Source organism: Oncorhynchus mykiss, chromosome 2 (genome assembly GCF_013265735.2).
Source record: "Oncorhynchus mykiss isolate Arlee chromosome 2, USDA_OmykA_1.1, whole genome shotgun sequence".
Classification (NCBI taxonomy): domain Eukaryota; kingdom Metazoa; phylum Chordata; class Actinopteri; order Salmoniformes; family Salmonidae; genus Oncorhynchus; species Oncorhynchus mykiss.
Genome location: NC_048566.1, coordinates 98,697,744 through 98,717,237, shown reverse-complemented (window position 1 = coordinate 98,717,237; position 19,494 = coordinate 98,697,744). Strand labels below are relative to the sequence as shown.

The following is a 19,494-nucleotide window of genomic DNA, read 5'->3' as shown; positions in this document are numbered from 1 at the left end:
CTAAGAGAGAACACCACCCAGCTGTCACAATACAGGTTAGAATACTAAGAGAGAACACCACCCAGCTGTCATAATACAGGTTAGAATACTAAGAGAGATCACCACCCAGCTGTCACAATACAGGTTAGAATACTAAGAGAGAGCACCACCCAGCTGTCACAATACAGGTTAGAATACTAAGAGAGAACACCACCCAGCTGTCACAATACAGGTTAGAATACTAAGAGAGAACACCACCCAGCTGTCACAATACAGGTTAGAATACTAAGAGAGAACACCACCCAGCTGTCACAATACAGGTTATAATACTAAGAGAGAACACCACCCAGCTGTCACAATACAGGTTAGAATACTAAGAGAGAACACCACCCAGCTGTCACAACACAGGTTAGAATACTGAGAGAGAACACCACCCAGCTGTCACAACACAGGTTAGAATACTAAGAGAGATCACCACCCAGCTGTCACAATACAGGTTAGAATACTAAGAGAGAACACCACCCAGCTGTCACAACACAGGTTAGAATACTAAGAGAGAACACCACCCAGCTGTCACAACACAGGTTAGAATACTAAGAGAGAACACCACCCAGCTGTCACAACACAGGTTAGAATACTAAGAGAGAACACCACCCAGCTGTCACAATACAGGTTAGAATACTAAGAGAGAACACCACCCAGCTGTCACAACACAGGTTAGAATACTGAGAGAGAACACCACCCAGCTGTCACAACACAGGTTAGAATACTAAGAGAGATCACCACCCAGCTGTCACAATACAGGTTAGAATACTAAGAGAGAACACCACCCAGCTGTCACAACACAGGTTAGAATACTAAGAGAGAACACCACCCAGCTGTCACAACACAGGTTAGAATACTAAGAGAGAACACCACCCAGCTGTCACAACACAGGTTAGAATACTAAGAGAGAACACCACCCAGCTGTCACAATACAGGTTAGAATACTGAGAGAGAACACCACCCAGCTGTCACAACACAGGTTAGAATACTAAGAGAGATCACCACCCAGCTGTCACAATACAGGTTAGAATACTAAGAGAGAACACCACCCAGCTGTCACAACACAGGTTAGAATACTAAGAGAGAACACCACCCAGCTGTCACAATACAGGTTAGAATACTAAGAGAGAACACCACCCAGCTGTCACAATACAGGTTAGAATACTAAGAGAGAATACCACCCAGCTGTCATAATACAGGTTAGAATACTAAGAGAGATCACCACCCAGCTGTCACAATACAGGTTAGAATACTAAGAGAGAGCACCACCCAGCTGTCACAATACAGGTTAGAATACTAAGAGAGAACACCACCCAGCTGTCACAATACAGGTTAGAATACTAAGAGAGAACACCACCCAGCTGTCACAATACAGGTTAGAATACTAAGAGAGAACACCACCCAGCTGTCATAATACAGGTTAGAATACTAAGAGAGATCACCACCCAGCTGTCACAATACAGGTTAGAATACTAAGAGAGAGCACCACCCAGCTGTCACAATACAGGTTAGAATACTAAGAGAGAACACCACCCAGCTGTCACAATACAGGTTAGAATACTAAGAGAGAACACCACCCAGCTGTCACAATACAGGTTAGAATACTAAGAGAGAACACCACCCAGCTGTCACAATACAGGTTATAATACTAAGAGAGAACACCACCCAGCTGTCACAATACAGGTTAGAATACTAAGAGAGAACACCACCCAGCTGTCACAACACAGGTTAGAATACTGAGAGAGAACACCACCCAGCTGTCACAACACAGGTTAGAATACTAAGAGAGATCACCACCCAGCTGTCACAATACAGGTTAGAATACTAAGAGAGAACACCACCCAGCTGTCACAACACAGGTTAGAATACTAAGAGAGAACACCACCCAGCTGTCACAACACAGGTTAGAATACTAAGAGAGAACACCACCCAGCTGTCACAACACAGGTTAGAATACTAAGAGAGAACACCACCCAGCTGTCACAATACAGGTTAGAATACTGAGAGAGAACACCATCCAGCTGTCACAACACAGGTTAGAATACTAAGAGAGATCACCACCCAGCTGTCACAATACAGGTTAGAATACTAAGAGAGAACACCACCCAGCTGTCACAATACAGGTTAGAATACTAAGAGAGAACACCACCCAGCTGTCACAATACAGGTTAGAATACTAAGAGAGAACACCACCCAGCTGTCACAATACAGGTTAGAATACTAAGAGAGAACACCACCCAGCTGTCACAATACAGGTTAGAACACTAAGAGAGAACACCACCCAGCTGTCACAACACAGGTTAGAATACTAAGAGAGAACACCACCCAGCTGTCACAATACAGGTTATAATACTAAGAGAGAACACCACCCAGCTGTCACAACACAGGTTAGAATACTAAGAGAGAGCACCACCCAGCTGTCACAACACAGGTTAGAATACTAAGAGAGAACACCACCCAGCTGTCACAACACAGGTTAGAATACTAAGAGAGATCACCACCCAGCTGTCACAACACAAGCCTGTGTGATGTCTATCAGGGTTGGGGTCAATTCCATTTCAATTCAATTCAGTCAATTCAGGAAGTACACTGAAATCACAATTAAATTGTCCTCATTGCTCTTCAAGTCATTTTAAATTAACTACATTGAAAAGGAGAAAAAGGAAAAAAACAAAGAGGAAACAATTTGAAGTGGAATTGACCCCAACTGATTTGAAATGGAACTGACCCTAACCCTGGTGTCTTATTGGTCTTTCAGAACGTTCCATCCACTGAAATTCTAATTCAAATTCTCCTCATTTTTCAAGGAATTGACTGTATTGAAATGGAATTGACTATTGGAAGTGTCTTGTTGGTGTTTCAGAACCGTCAATCAACTCGTCGGACCATATCACGCTGCCAGTTGATCACTACAGCCTGCCCCTCACCCTGCAGTGCAACCTAACTTCAGCCCACAGCGCCCACAGCGAGAGTTTCTGGATGAAGAATGGGGAGGAGATCAAAGAGACCCGTGGAGAGAGGGCCAACACCGAGTACTAGTATGTCCCCATCTAACACCCAGAACCCTAGCCCTAACCTTAACCAATCCCATCAACCCAAACCCCATCTAACACCCAGAACCCTGGCCCTAACCTTAACCAATCCCATCAACCCGAACCCCATCTAACACCCAGAACCCTGGCCCTAACCTTAACCAGTCCCGTCAACCCGAACCCCATCTAACACCCAGAACCCTGGCCCTAACCTTAACCAATCCCGTCAACCCGAACCCCATCTAACACCCAGAACCCTGGCCCTAACCTTAACCAATCCCGTCAACCCGAACCCCATCTAACACCCAGAACCCTGGCCCTAACCTTAACCAATCCCGTCAACCCGAACCCCATCTAACACCCAGAACCCTGGCCCTAACCTTAACCAGTCCCGTCAACCCGAACCCCATCTAACACCCAGAACCCTGGCCCTAACCTTAACCAGTCCCATCAACCCGAACCCCATCTAACACCCAGAACCCTGGCCCTAACCTTAACCAATCCCGTCAACCCGAACCCCATCTAACACCCAGAACCCTGGCCCTAACCTTAACCAGTCCCGTCAACCCGAACCCCATCTAACACCCAGAACCCTGGCCCTAACCTTAACCAGTCCCATCAACCCGAACCCCATCTAACACCCAGAACCCTGGCCCTAACCTTAACCAGTCCCGTCAACCCGAACCCCATCTAACACCCAGAACCCTGGCCCTAACCTTAACCAGTCCCATCAACCCGAACCTCGTCTAACACCCAGAACCCTGGCCCTAACCTTAACCAGTCCCATCAACCCGAACCCCATCTAACACCCAGAACCCTGGCCCTAACCTTAACCAGTCCCATCAACCCGAACCCCATCTAACACCCAGAACCCTGGCCCTAACCTTAACCAATCCCGTCAACCCGAACCTCGTCTAACACCCAGAACCCTGGCCCTAACCTTAACCAGTCCCGTCAACCCGAACCCCATCTAACACCCAGAACCCTGGCCCTAACCTTAACCAGTCCCGTCAACCCGAACCCCATCTAACACCCAGAACCCTGGCCCTAACCTTAACCAGTCCCGTCAACCCGAACCCCATCTAACACCCAGAACCCTGGCCCTAACCTTAACCAGTCCCATCAACCCGAACCTCGTCTAACACCCAGAACCCTGGCCCTAACCTTAACCAGTCCCGTCAACCCGAATCCCATCTAACACCCAGAACCCTGGCCCTAACCTTAACCAGTCCCGTCAACCCGAACCCCATCTAACACCCAGAACCCTGGCCCTAACCTTAACCAGTCCCGTCAACCCGAACCCCATCTAACACCCAGAACCCTGGCCCTAACCTTAACCAATCCCGTCAACCCGAACCCCATCTAACACCCAGAACCCTGGCCCTAACCTTAACCAATCCCGTCAACCCGAACCCCATCTAACACCCAGAACCCTGGCCCTAACCTTAACCAGTCCCATCAACCCGAACCCCATCTAACACCCAGAACCCTGGCCCTAACCTTAACCAATCCCGTCAACCCGAACCCCATCTAACACCCAGAACCCTGGCCCTAACCTTAACCAATCCCGTCAACCCGAACCTCGTCTACTCTCCTGAAGTATTTTTTATTTTATTTTATTTCACCTTTATTTAACCAGGTAGGCTAGTTGAGAACACCTTTATTTAACCAGGTAGGCTAGTTGAGAACACCTTTATTTAACCAGGTAGGCTAGTTGAGAACACCTTTATTTAACCAGGTAGACCAGTTGAGAACACCTTTATTTAACCAGGTAGGCCAGTTGAGAACACCTTTATTTAACCAGGTAGGCTAGTTGAGAACACCTTTATTTAACCAGGTAGGCTAGTTGAGAACACCTTTATTTAACCAGGTAGGCTAGTTGAGAACACCTTTATTTAACCAGGTAGACCAGTTGAGAACACCTTTATTTAACCAGGTAGGCTAGTTGAGAACACCTTTATTTAACCAGGTAGGCTAGTTGAGAACACCTTTATTTAACCAGGTAGGCTAGTTGAGAACACCTTTATTTAACCAGGTAAGCTAGTTGAGAACACCTTTATTTAACCAGGTAGGCTAGTTGAGAACACCTTTATTTAACCAGGTAGGCTAGTTGAGAACACCTTTATTTAACCAGGTAGGCCAGTTGAGAACACCTTTATTTAACCAGGTAGGCTAGTTGAGAACACCTTTATTTAACCAGGTAGGCTAGTTGAGAACACCTTTATTTAACCAGGTAGGCTAGTTGAGAACACCTTTATTTAACCAGGTAGGCTAGTTGAGAACACCTTTATTTAACCAGGTAGGCTAGTTGAGAACACCTTTATTTAACCAGGTAGGCTAGTTGAGAACACCTTTATTTAACCAGGTAGGCCAGTTGAGAACACCTTTATTTAACCAGGTAGGCTAGTTGAGAACACCTTTATTTAACCAGGTAGGCTAGTTGAGAACACCTTTATTTAACCAGGTAGGCTAGTTGAGAACACCTTTATTTAACCAGGTAGGCTAGTTGAGAACACCTTTATTTAACCAGGTAAGCTAGTTGAGAACAAGTTCTCATTTACAACTGTGACCTGGCCAAGATAAAGCATAGCAGTGTGAGCAGACAACACAGAGTTACACATGGAGTAAACAATTAACAAGTCAATAACACAGTAGAAAAAAAAGAGAGTCTATATACATTGTGTGCAAAAGGCATGAGGAGGTAGGCGAATAATTACAATTTTGCAGATTAACACTGGAGTGATAAATGATCAGATGGTCATGTACAGGTAGAGATACTGGTGTGCAAAAGAGCAGAAAAGTAAATGCATATAAACAGTATGGGGATGAGGTAGGTAAAATTGGGTGGGCTATTTACCGATAGACTATGTACAGCTGCAGCGATTGGTTAGCTGCTCAGATAGCAGATGTTTGAAGTTGGTGAGGGAGATAAAAGTCTCCAACTCCAGCGATTTTTGCAATTCGTTCCAGTCACAGGCAGCAGAGAACTGGAACGAAAGGCTGCCAAATGAGGTGTTGGCTTTAGGGATGACCAGTGAGATACACCTGCTGTATCTGTATCTGCCCCCTACACATATTCAATCTGCCCCCTACACATATTCAATCTGTCCTACACATATACAATCTGCCCTACACATATTCAATCTGCCCCCTACACATATTCAATCTGTCCCCTACACATATTCAATCTGCCCCCTACACATATTCAATCTGTCCTACACATATTCAATCTGCCCCCTACACATATTCAATCTGCCCCCTACACATATTCAATCTGCCCCCTACACATATTCAATCTGCCTCCTACACATATTCAATCTGCCCCCTACACATATTCAATCTGCCCTACAGATATTAAATCTGCCCCCTACACATATTCAATCTGCCCCCTACACATATTCAATCTGCCCCCTACACATATACAATCTGCCCCCTACACATATTCAATCTGCCCCCTACACATATACAATCTGCCCCCTACACATATACAATCTGCCCCCTACACATATTCAATCTGCCCCCTACACATATTCAATCTGCCCCCTACACATATTCAATCTACCCCCTACACATATTCAATCTGCCCCCTACACATATTCAATCTGCCTCCTACACATATTCAATCTGCCTCCTACACATATACAATCTGCCCCCTACACATATTCAATCTGCCCCCTACACATATTCAATCTGCCCTACAGATATTCAATCTGTCCCCTACACATATTCAATCTGCCCCCTACACATATACAATCTGCCCCCTACACATATTCAATCTGCCCTACAGATATTCAATCTGCCCCCTACACATATTCAATCTGCCCCCTACACATATTCAATCTGCCCCCTACACATATACAATCTGCCCCCTACACATATACAATCTGCCCCCTACACATATACAATCTGTCCCCTACACATATACAATCTGCCCCCTACACATATTCAATCTGCCCCCTACACATATTCAATCTGCCCCCTACAAATATACAATCTGCCCCCTAGAACTGAACACAGTAGAACTAAATAATGTTGAACAGAACACCGTAGAACCGAACACCGTAGAACAGAACACCGTAGAACAGAACACCGTAGAACAGAACACTGTAGAACAGAACACAGCAGAACAGAACACAGCAGAACAGAACACAGCAGAACAGAACACTGTTTAAACTAGAGGATTGATTGTCTTGTGGTGTTTGTTTTGTGTAAATACAGCCTGAAGAAGCCCAGAGGAGAGGATGCAGGGGAGTACATGTGTGTCTACACCTTTAACATGGCTCCGCCTGCTAACGCCACCATCGAGATTAAAGGTACAGTACGACGCCCACCCACCAGTGTTGAATAGTAATGACTAGGATTGATCCTAGACTGATGAATCATTCACATGAATCATTCACATGAACCATTCAAGGATGCTATGATGACCTAATAGACTGCCCATGGCCACATTTATGTCATCTTTAAACAGCACTGTCATATCATCCTAGAAATGACACCTTCGATAGGACCCCCCCCCGGACTAACCATGGCCCATAAAGTAGTGCACTGTATAAGGAATGGGGTACTATTTGAAAAGTCATATCAAAGAGCAGTATCATATCCGGACTTCCATTACAGTAGAGGCCCTTCGATGCGACACAGTAGAGGCCCTTCGATGCGACACAGTAGAGGCCCTTCGATGCGACACAGTAGAGGCCCTTCGATGCGACACAGTAGAGGACCTTCGATGCGACACAGTAGAGGCCCTTCGATGCGACACAGTAGAGGCCCTTCGATGCGACACAGTAGAGGCCCTTCGATGCGACACAGTAGAGGCCCTTCGATGCGACACAGTAGAGGCCCTTCGATGCGACACAGTAGAGGCCCTTCGATGCGACACAGTAGAGGCCCTTCGATGCGACACAGTAGAGGCCCTTCGATGCGACACAGTAGAGGCCCTTCGATGCGACACAGTAGAGGCCCTTCGATGCGACACAGTAGAGGCCCTTCGATGCGACACAGTAGAGGCCCTTCGATGCGACACAGTAGAGGCCCTTCGATGCGACACAGTAGAGGCCCTTTTGATACGACACAGTAGAGGCCCTTCGATGCGACACAGTAGAGGCCCTTCGATACGACACAGTAGAGGCCCTTCGATGCGACACAGTAGAGGCCCTTTTGATACGACACAGTAGAGGCCCTTCGATGCGACACAGTAGAGGCCCTTCGATATGACACAGTAGAGGCCCTTTTGATATGACACAGTAGAGGCCCTTCGATACGACACAGTAGAGGCCCTTCGATACGACACAGTAGAGGCCCTTTTGATATGACCTCCTTCTGCCAAAGACTCCATCAAGTTTAAAGGTAGACGGCAGCAGGCTACTTCTCCCAACCAGTGTTGAATATCTACTTGTTGTTTTGAGTTGACACATTAACCTATCTACCACAATAAGCCTTTGACCTCTTTGGTCTGTCTTGTGAAGGTCTTGTAGTGATCTGAATTGTCTCTGCGTTCCAAATGGCAGCCTAGCTACAGTTTCTATCTAACCAGTAGAGGGACAGCTCAGAGGTAGCAGATGGTGGCTGGTCTGTCTGATTGGAGGATTACTGTAAAGCTCTATCCATCCACTCTGCATCGGGATCAGAGAATCAGCCCTAGCTTGTTTCACTGGCAGTAACCAAAAGGCTAATTGGTTTGAATCCCCGAGCCAACTATGTGATAAATCTGCCGATGTGCCCTTGAGCAAGCCACTTAACCATAATTGCTCCCGTAAGTCTCTTTGGATAAGAGTGTCTGCTAAATGACAAAACTGTAAAACAATGTAACTGGTAAATGGATGCCACAATACAGTGGGGAAAACAAGTATTTGATACACTGCCGATTTTGCAGGTTTTCCTACTTACAAAGCATGTAGAGGTCTGTAATTTTTATCATAGGTACACTTCGACTGTGAGAGACGGAATCTAAAACAAAAATCCAGAAAATCACATTTGTATATATATATATACTATGCCTCTCCAGTGGCACCCTATTCCCTATATAGTGCACTATGCCTCTCCAGTGGCACTCTATTCCCTATATAGTGCACTATGCCTCTCCAGTGGCACCCTATTCCCTATATAGTGCACTATGCCTCTCCAGTGGCACCCTATTCCCTATATATAGTGCACTATGCCTCCCCAGTAGCACCCTATTCCCTATATATAGTGCACTATGCCTCTCCAGTGGCACCCTATTCCCTATATAGTGCACTATGCCTCTCCAGTGGCACCCTATTCCCTATATATAGTGCACTATGCCTCCCCAGTAGCACCCTATTCCCTATATATAGTGCACTATGCCTCTCCAGTAGCACCCTATTCCCTATATAGTGCACTATGCCTCCCCAGTGGCACCCTATTCCCTATATATAGTGCACTATGCCTCTCCAGTGGCACCCTATTCCCTATATAGTGCACTATGCCTCTCCAGTAGCACCCTATTCCCTATATATAGTGCACTATGCCTCCCCAGTAGCACCCTATTCCCTATATAGTGCACTATGCCTCCCCAGTAGCACCCTATTCCCTATATAGTGCACTATGCCTCCCCAGTGGCACCCTATTCCCTATATTTAGCACTACTTTTAACCATGGCCCATAAAGTAGTGCACTGTATAAGGAATGGGGTACTATTTGGAATACAAGCACTAAAGCATTATTATAAACTGGGTGATTTGAGCCCTGAATGCTGATTGGCTGACAGCCGTGGTATATCAGACTGTATTCCACGGGTATGACAAAACATGTATTTTTGCGGCTCTAATTACATTGGTAACCAGTTTATAAAAGCAATAAGGCACCTCAGGGGTTTGTGATATATGACCAATATACCACACTCCCTCGGGCTTATTGCTTAGTTATGTGATAACATTGTATTAATAGTGAAACTGGCATTGCCTTCATTCTGTGCATTCCAAATGGTACCCGATTCCCTACATATTGCACTACTTTTGACCAGAGAGCCATGTGGGCCCTTTTCAAAATAAATACACCATTTGGAACACTAGCCCTGAGACCTTTTTATGTGATAACATTGTATTATTAGTAAAAGTTATCATTGAATTCCTTGTTTTTGATTTACTTTGTTCTGATTTGGTTGTGCCCTCATTCCAGCTGGTCCTGACATCACAGGCCACAAGCGTAGTGACAATAAGAACGAGGGCCAGAAGGCCCTGCTCTACTGTAAGGCCACTGGCTACCCCTACCCTATCTGGACCTGGCACAAACTGGACAATGGGTTCTACGCGGTACGTCTTGTTGTTGTTGTGGTGGTTGTTGTTGTTGTGGTGGTTGTTGTTGATGTGGTTTTTGTTGTGGTGGTTGTTGTTGTTGTTGTTGTTGTTGTTGATGTGGTTTTTGTTGTGGTGGTTGTTGTTGTTGTTGTTGTTGTTGTTGATGTGGTTTTTGTTGTGGTGGTTGTTGTTGTTGTTGTTGTTGTTGTTGTTGATGTGGTTTTTGTTCTGGTGGTTTTTGAGTCTGATGTTCTGGTGATGTTTGTTGTAGTTTTTGTTGTGGTGGTTGTTGTTGTGGTGATTGTTGTGGTTGTTGTGGTTGTTGTGGTGGTGGTTGTGGTTGTTGTGGTGGTGGTTGTTGTGGTGGTGGTTGTTGTGGTGGTGGTTGTTGTGGTGGTGGTTGTGGTGGTGGTTGTTGTGGTGGTGGTTGTTGTGGTGGTGGTGGTGGTGGTGGTGGTGGTTGTGGTGGTGGTTGTTGTGGTGGTGGTTGTTGTGGTGGTGGTTGTGGTTGCTGTGGTGGTGGTTGTTGTGGTGGTTGTTGTGGTTGTTGTGGTGGTGGTTGTTGTGGTGGTGGTTGTGGTTGCTGTGGTGGTGGTTGTTGTGGTGGTGGTTGTTGTGGTGGTGGTGGTTGTTGTGGTTGTTGTGGTGGTGGTTGTTGTGGTGGTTGTTGTGGTGGTTGCTGTGGTGGTGGTTGTTGTGGTGGTGGTGGTGGTGGTTGTTGTGGTGGTTGTTGTGGTTGTTGTGGTGGTGGTTGTTGTGGTGGTGGTGGTTGTTGTGGTTGTTGTGGTGGTGGTTGTTGTGGTGGTGGTTGTGGTTGTGGTGGTGGTGGTGGTTGTGGTGGTTGTTATTGTGGTTTTTCTTTCCCCAGGACATTGGCACACTTGTGCACACACACACACACACCATAATCACTTCTCTCTTTTTCTCTCTGCTCTCCCACCCTTGTCTTTCTCTTCTCCCCCTCCCCCCAGGACATTGAAAACTCCTCTGGCCGTTTCTTCATTAACAACAAAGACAACTACACTGAGCTGAGCATCATCAACCTGGACATCGGCTCCGACCCGGGGGAGTACCAGTGTAACGCCACCAACATGATCGGCACCTCGTCCGTGGTGTCTGTGCTGCGGGTCCGGAGCTACCTGGCCTGGCTTTGGCCTCTGCTGGGCGTCCTGGCCGAGGTCATTATCCTGGTCATCATCATCGTGGTCTATGAAAAACGCAAGAAGCCAGACGACATACAAGACGGTGAGTGAGGAGTCTGAGACCGTATCAGTCATGGCGGCCATTTTGATTTGTGGTTTGTTCTCATTTTGATGTTTTTATTGTTTTTGTGGTCAAGTATAGTTTGCAGATAGCCATTTCAAGTAGTTCATTGTTTTCAAAGTGGAGAAAGACAATAGTCCACGTTCTTCAATGCTACATTTTTAAAACATACTGAAGTTCTCTCTGTATATGTGAATCCTTGCCAACCAGCTGTTGACCTAACAACCAGTGATGTAGTGGAGGGCTAACCCAAGTAATTTTAGTTTACCCACAGCGTTCAGGGTTTACCCTCCTATTAACCCACGGTGTTCAGGCTTTACCCTACTATTAACCCACAGTGTCCAGGGTTTACCCTCCTATTAACCCACAGTGTTCAGGGTTTACCCTCCTATTAACCCACAGTGTTCAGGGTTTACCCTCCTATTAACCCACAGTGATCAGGGTTTACTCTCCTATTAACCCACGGTGTTCAGGGTTTACCCTCCTATTAACCCACGGTGTTCAGGCTTTACCCTCCTATTAACCCACGGTGTCCAGGGTTTACCCTCCTATTAACCCACGGTGTTCAGGGTTTACCCTACTATTAACCCACGGTGTTCAGGGTTTACCCTCCTATGGTGTTCAGGGTTTACCCTCCTATGGTGTTCAGGGTTTAGGGCCTAACATCGTCCCAGCTGGCCTAACATTGTCCCAGCTGGCCTAACATCATCCCAGCTGGTCTAACATCGTCCCAGCTGGTTTAACATCGTCCCAGCTGGCCTACCATCGTCCCAGCTGGCCTACCATCGTCCCAGCTGGCCTAACATCGTCCCAGCTGGCCTGCCATCGTCCCAGCTGGCCTACCATCGTCCCAGTTGGCCTACCATCGTCCCAGTTGGCCTAACATTTTAGTTTACCCACAGCGTTCAGGGTTTACCCTCCTATTAACCCACGGTGTTCAGGGTTTACTCTCCTATTAACCCACAGTGTTCAGGGTTTACTCTCCTATTAACCCACGGTGTTCAGGGTTTACTCTCCTATTAACCCACGGTGTTCAGGGTTTACTCTCCTATTAACCCACGGTGTTCAGGCTTTACCCTACTATTAACCCACAGTGTCCAGGGTTTACCCTCCTATTAACCCACAGTGTCCAGGGTTTACCCTCCTATTAACCCACGGTGTTCAGGATTTACCCTCCTATTAACCCACAGTGTTCAGGGTTTACCCTCCTATTAACCCACGGTGTTCAGGGTTTACCCTCCTATTAACCCACAGTGATCAGGGTTTACTCTCCTATTAACCCACGGTGTTCAGGGTTTACCCTCCTATTAACCCACGGTGTTCAGGCTTTACCCTCCTATTAACCCACGGTGTTCAGGGTTTACCCTACTATTAACCCACGGTGTTCAGGGTTTACCCTCCTATGGTGTTCAGGGTTTACCCTCCTATGGTGTTCAGGGTTTACCCTCCTATGGTGTTCAGGGTTTAGGGCCTAACATCGTCCCAGCTGGTCTAACATCGTCCCAGCTGGCCTACCATCGTCCCAGCTGGCCTACCATCGTCCCAGCTGGCCTAACATCGTCCCAGCTGGTCTAACATCGTCCCAGCTGGCCTACCATCGTCCCAGCTGGCCTACCATCGTCCCAGCTGGCCTAACATAGTCCCAGCTTGTTTTACATCGTCCCAGCTGGCCTAACGTCGTCCCAGCTGGCCTAACATCGTCCCAGCTGGCCTAACATCGTCCCAGCTGGCCTAACATCGTCCCAGCTGGCCTAACATCGTCCCAGCTGGCCTAACATCGTCCCAGCTGGCCTAACATCGTCCCAGCTGGCTTAACATCGTCCCAGCTGGCCTAACATCGTCCCAGCTGGCCTAACATCGTCCCAGCTGGCCTACCATCATCCCAGTTGGCCTACCATCGTCCCAGTTGGCCTAACATAGTCCCAGCTTGTTTTACATCGTCCCAGCTGGCCTAACGTCGTCCCAGCTGGCCTAACATCGTCCCAGCTGGCATAACATCATCCCAGTTGGCCTAACATCGTCCCAGTTGGCCTAACATCGTCCCAGTTGGCCTAACATCGTCCCAGTTGGTCTAACATCGTTCCAGCTGGCCTAACATCGTCCCAGCTGGCCTAACATCGTCCCAGCTGGCATAACATCGTCCCAGCTGGCTTTACATCGTCCCAGCTGGCATAACATCGTCCCAGCTGGCATAACATCGTCCCAGCTGGCATAACATCGTCCCAGCTGGCATAACATCGTCCCAGTTGGCCTAACATCGTCCCAGCTGGCCTACCATCATCCCAGCTGCCTACCATCGTCCCAGGTGGTATAACATCGTCCCAGCTGGCCTAACATCGTCCCAGGTGGTATAACATCGTCCCAGCTGGCCTAACATCGTCCCAGCTGGTCTAACATCGTCCCAGCTGGCCTAACATCGTCCCAGCTGGTCTTACATCGTCCCAGCTGGTCTAACATCGTCCCAGCTGGCCTAACATCGTCCCAACTGGCCTAACATCGTCCCAGCTGGCCTAACATCGTCCCAGCTGGCCTAACATCGTCACAGCTGGCCTAACATCGTCCCAGCTGGCATAACATCGTCCCAGCTGGCATACCATCGTCCCAGCTGGCCTAACATTGTCCCAGCTGGCCTAACATCGTCCCAGCTGGCCTAATATCGTCCCAGTTGGCTTAACATCGTCCCAGTTGGCTTAACATCGTCCCAGTTGGCATAACATCGTCCCAGCTGGCCTACCATCATCCCAGCTGGCCTACCATCGTCCCAGCTTGTTTTACATCGTCCCAGTTGGCCTAACATCGTCCAAGCTAGTCTAACAACGTCCCAGCTAGTCTACCATCGTCCCAGCTTGTTTTACATCGTCCCAGCTGGCATAACATCGTCCCAGCTGGCATAACATCGTCTCAGCTGGCATAACATCGTCCCAGCTGGCATAACATCGTCCCAGCTGGCATAACATCATCCCAGTTGGCATAACATCGTCCCAGCTGGCCTACCATCGTCCCTGCTGGCCTAACATCGTCCCAGCTGGCCTAACATCGTCCTAGCTGGCCTAACATCGTCCCTGCTGGCCTAACATCGTCCCAGTTGGCCTAACATCGTCCCAGCTGGCCTACCATCGTCCCAGTTGGCCTACCATCGTTCCAGCTGGCCTACCATCGTCCCAGCTGGCCTACCATCATCCCAGCTGGCCTACCATCGTCCCAGCTTGTTTTACATCGTCCCAGTTGGCCTAACATCGTCCCAGCTTGTTTTACATCGTCCCAGCTGGCATAACATCGTCCCAGCTGGCATAACATCGTCTCAGCTGGCATAACATCGTCCCAGCTGGCATAACATCGTCCCAGTTGGCATAACATCGTCCCAGCTGGCCTACCATCGTCCCTGCTGGCCTAACATCGTCCCAGCTGGCCTAACATCGTCCTAGCTGGCCTAACATCGTCCCAGCTGGTTTTACATCGTCCCAGCTAGTCTACCATCGTCCCAGCTGGCCTAACTGAAAACAAGAGAATGACATGCGTTTCAAATGGTGCCTTATTGCCTTTATAGTGCACTTCTTTGGACAGTGGGCATATAGGGCTCTGTATAGAGAACAGGGTGCCATTTGGGGAGCAAGCCAAGGCACTTCGACAGTCGTTAATAATAGACACTTCCCTGTTGGCTACAGTGTCATACTACCCAATAATATTTTATCCCTGAGATTGTCCTGACAAGGTGTGTTCTACAACAACTGAGTTGTGTGTCGTGTGTGTGTGTGTGTGTGTCCGCCTGTTGGGTGAAGCTACTCAGACTGAATTATTGAGTGCAGGCGCAGCCAGCATAGTGTCAGGTAACGACAGAGCAGATGTCTACTGCGAAGGTGTGACACGCGCGCACACACACACACACACACACACACACACACACCCTTAGTTAATATACATTAGCAGTGCTAAGACAAGTTTAGAGTATACAAGTAGGGTATTACTGTGTAATATTTTCCCCGCCTCTTTCCCAAATTGCATAACCCAACCAATGTTTGGTAAGTGAGAGACTCCTGCATGCCTCTTGAGTTTCAATCAGCATCTATAACATACTATGCCTGGCCCAAGAGCTGTTTGTGTTGTTCAGCTAACTCCTATGGTTGTTGTACCATAGGATATTGGCCAAGACAGCAAATCTGACCCCAGGACATATTCACACAACATTATCTACATGCATCTGTCCACAGTGGGCAAAATTTGGCACAAGACGTCAAACAGACGTAATTCTCTGGTTTTAAACTGATTTTGTTGTTGGAAAGATATTGGAAAGATTTATATTACTGGTTTACAACTAAACAACTAAACGGTCTCTGTAAAGATGTTCTTTTTTTACTGACGGCATCAAGATGTCATCAAGACGTCATATTTTGGTTGTCATCTGGTCATATTACCAGTTTACAACTAAATGGTCTCTGTAAAGATGTTTATTTTACTGACGGCATCAAGATTTCATCAAGACGTCATATTTTGGTTGTCATCTGGACATATCGCTCGTTTTGCTCACTGGGTTTTCTTTAGAACCTTAAAAGTGTAATGCATCTTAACTTCTCTATGGCGTTTCTCAGTCAAAGACTCTGAGCTTACATAAACAAAGCAAATGGTATATTGTGCCAAGGTCACCTTCAAGGTCACCTTCAAGGGTATCTTCAGTTTTGAATGTTTTGTATTCTCTAGTTTATGCTAGGAGCATATATACCTTTTGTAAAGAGTCAATGAATATAATATAATACATGCCATGTAGCAGACGGTTTAATAAAAAGTGACTTACAGTAGGAATCGAACCCACACTCCTTGGCTTTGCAAGCACCATGCACTACCGATTTAGCCTCACAGGACAACAATTGTTTTCTCTGTGCTGGTCAATTTCAATGGCAGTTCGTGAATAGACTTTTGTGCGCAGTCTGTCTGCCTATGCATGATACGGTATGTGTGTAACAAAAGTGAATTTTAAACTTGCATCTGCTCTGCTTGAATTTCATAATCACTTTGTCATCCCATGGTTCTTGTTGGTTTTAATTGCTCTTTTTGACTGCATTTGGTGTTAATTGTTACTGTGATTTGTACGTCTCACGCTAAGTTTTAAAATGGCTTCCATTCAGCATAGGTTCTATTCTCTATTTAACCTCTTTATCTGAGCTTCCATTCCATCAGCATGGTTATGAGGTTAAGTTTAGTTCATTCACTTATGGATTTAACTGAATTCCACTTATGGAATTTAACTGAATTCCACTTATGGATTTAACTGAATTCCACTTATGGAATTTAACTGAATTCCACACATGGAATTTAACTGAATTCCACACATGGAATTTAACTGAATTCCACTTATGGAATTTAACTGAATTCCACACATGGAATTTAACTGAATTCCACTTATGGAATTTAACTGAATTCCACTTATGGAATTTAACTGAATTCCACTTATGGAATTTAACTGAATTACACTTATGGAATTTAACTGAATTCCACTTATGGAATTTAACTGAATTCCACACATGGAATTTAACTGAATTCCACATATGGAATTTAACTGAATTCCACTTATGGAATTTAACTGAATTCCACTTATGGAATTTAACTGAATTCCACTTATGGAATTTAACTGAATTCCACTTATGGAATTTAACTGAATTCCACACATGGAATTTAACTGAATTCCACACATGGAATTTAACTGAATTCCACACATGGAATTTAACTGAATTCCACACATGGAATTTAACTGAATTCCACACATGGAATTTAACTGAATTCCACTTATGGAATTTAACTGAATTCCACACATGGAATTTAACTGAATTCCACTTATGGAATTTAACTGAATTCCACTTATGGAATTTAACTGAATTCCACTTATGGAATTTAACTGAATTCCACTTATGGAATTTAACTGAATTCCACTTATGGAATTTAACTGAATTCCACACATGGAATTTAACTGAATTCCACACATGGAATTTAACTGAATTCCACTCATGGAATTTAACTGAATTCCACATATGGAATTTTACTGAATTCCACACATGGAATTTAACTGAATTCCACATATGGAATTTAACTGAATTCCACATATGGAATTTAACTGAATTCCACTTATGGAATTTAACTGAATTCCACATATGGAATTTAACTGAATTCCACATATGGAATTTAACTGAATTCCACACATGGAATTTAACTGAATTCCACACATGGAATTTAACTGAATTCCACATATGGAATTTAACTGAATTCCACACATGGAATTTAACTGAATTCCACACATGGAATTTAACTGAATTCCACACATGGAATTTAACTGAATTCCACTTATGGAATTTAACTGAATTCCACTTATGGAATTTAACTGAATTCCACACATGGAATTTAACTGAATTCCACATATGGAATTTAACTGAATTCCACACATGGAATTTAACTGAATTCCACTTATGGAATTTAACTGAATTCCACTTATGGAATTTAACTGAATTCCACACATGGAATTTAACTGAATTCCACTTATGGAATTTAAAGGGACATATAGAAAATGTTTCAACTTCATATTCATCATCTCCAGCACCACCCCAACATCAACATATGTGAAAATGGCGTGTTTCTATGTTTTTGTAGTTAAAAAGAGAGAGGGAAAGGGAGAGGGGGATACCTAGTCAGTTGTACAACTGAAGGCCTTCAACTGAAATGTGTCTACCACATTTAACCCAACCCCTCTGAGTCAGAGAGGTGAGGTTGGGGGGGCCCGGGGGCTGCCATAATCAAGATAAGTGTTTTGAATGACATCATTAACCAATATGTAGACATTTAGTGGACAATTAGTAGACAATGAGTATTTTTTAATTAGTAATCGATGCATATTCATAATTGTTTAAAATCAAAATATGTACACTGATGTCATTGGAAACAACTAATCTTCCTTTCTTTATTTTTTTACTACTACAAAACATAAAGACGCTCCATTTTCACACACTGCATGTTAATGTTGGAGTGATGCGGGAGATTATGAATATGTGAAATTGCCCTTTTAATTCCACTTATGGAACTAAGTTCAATTCCAAAATGATGGAACTATTGGAACACGCAGAACTGTCTTTGAACATCGTTCGACCGAGCCTCCAACCAGGCAAGATGTTACAGTCGCATTACCACCGTAACACATTGCTTATTTTTAGACGTACTTTCTACCATAACAAATTGCCATTTCACCATCAGCGTGCACCATTTTGTTCATTTGTCTTCATTTCTCTATGTTTTCCCTTTGTGCATCAGATGACGAACCAGCTGGACCAATGTAAGTACATCTATGTTACAATCATTTATTTAGTTAGAAGTCTATGTGTGGTGTTTTACTCTAGTATTTCCGTGCTGTACCTGTTTCTGTAAACTACTGTAAATCAGGGTTCTATTTGAATTCAGAAAGTAAACTGAAATTGATCTTCAAATTCCAATGTTCCTAATTGACAGCAACAATGAGTCATCCATACGGCATGCTTGAAAAAAACTACTTTTGAATGATCAGTAGATGTAGGGTTCTAACCCTTTGTAATGATCAGTAGATGTAGGGTTCTAACCCTTTTGAATGGTCAAGGATGTAGGGTTCTAACCCTTTTGAATGGTCAAGGATGTAGGGTTCTAACCCTTTGTAATGATCAGTAGATGTAGGGTTCTAACCCTTTGTAATGATCAGTAGATGTAGGGTTCTAACCCTTTTGAATGGTCAAGGATGTAGGGTTCTAACCCTTTTGAAGGATCAGTAGATGTAATGTTCCAACCCTTTAGAATGTTCAGTAGATGTAGGGTTCTAACCATTTTGAATGATCAGTAGATGTAGGGTTCTAACCATTTTGAATGATCAGTAGATGTAGGGTTCTAACCATTTTGAATGATCAGTAGATGTA

At 45.2% G+C, this 19,494-nt stretch overlaps 1 protein-coding gene across 2 annotated transcripts in view; it reads left to right on the top strand.

Moving 5' to 3' along the window:
• LOC110500839 (neuroplastin) overlaps window positions 1-19,494 on the top strand; it is a 30,347-nt gene that overhangs the window by 5,865 nt on the left and 4,988 nt on the right. Inside the window, exons 2-6 of one of the 2 annotated variants that reach the window (XM_036960450.1) lie at window positions 2,888-3,062; window positions 7,275-7,369; window positions 10,197-10,330; window positions 11,287-11,560; window positions 18,878-18,887. In XM_036960450.1, the coding sequence (XP_036816345.1) occupies window positions 2,888-3,062; window positions 7,275-7,369; window positions 10,197-10,330; window positions 11,287-11,560; window positions 18,878-18,887 (688 nt within the window). Of the gene's footprint in view, window positions 1-2,887; window positions 3,063-7,274; window positions 7,370-10,196; window positions 10,331-11,286; window positions 11,561-18,865; window positions 18,888-19,494 lie in introns of both variants that reach the window. The other variant, XM_036960449.1, reaches the window with a different exon arrangement.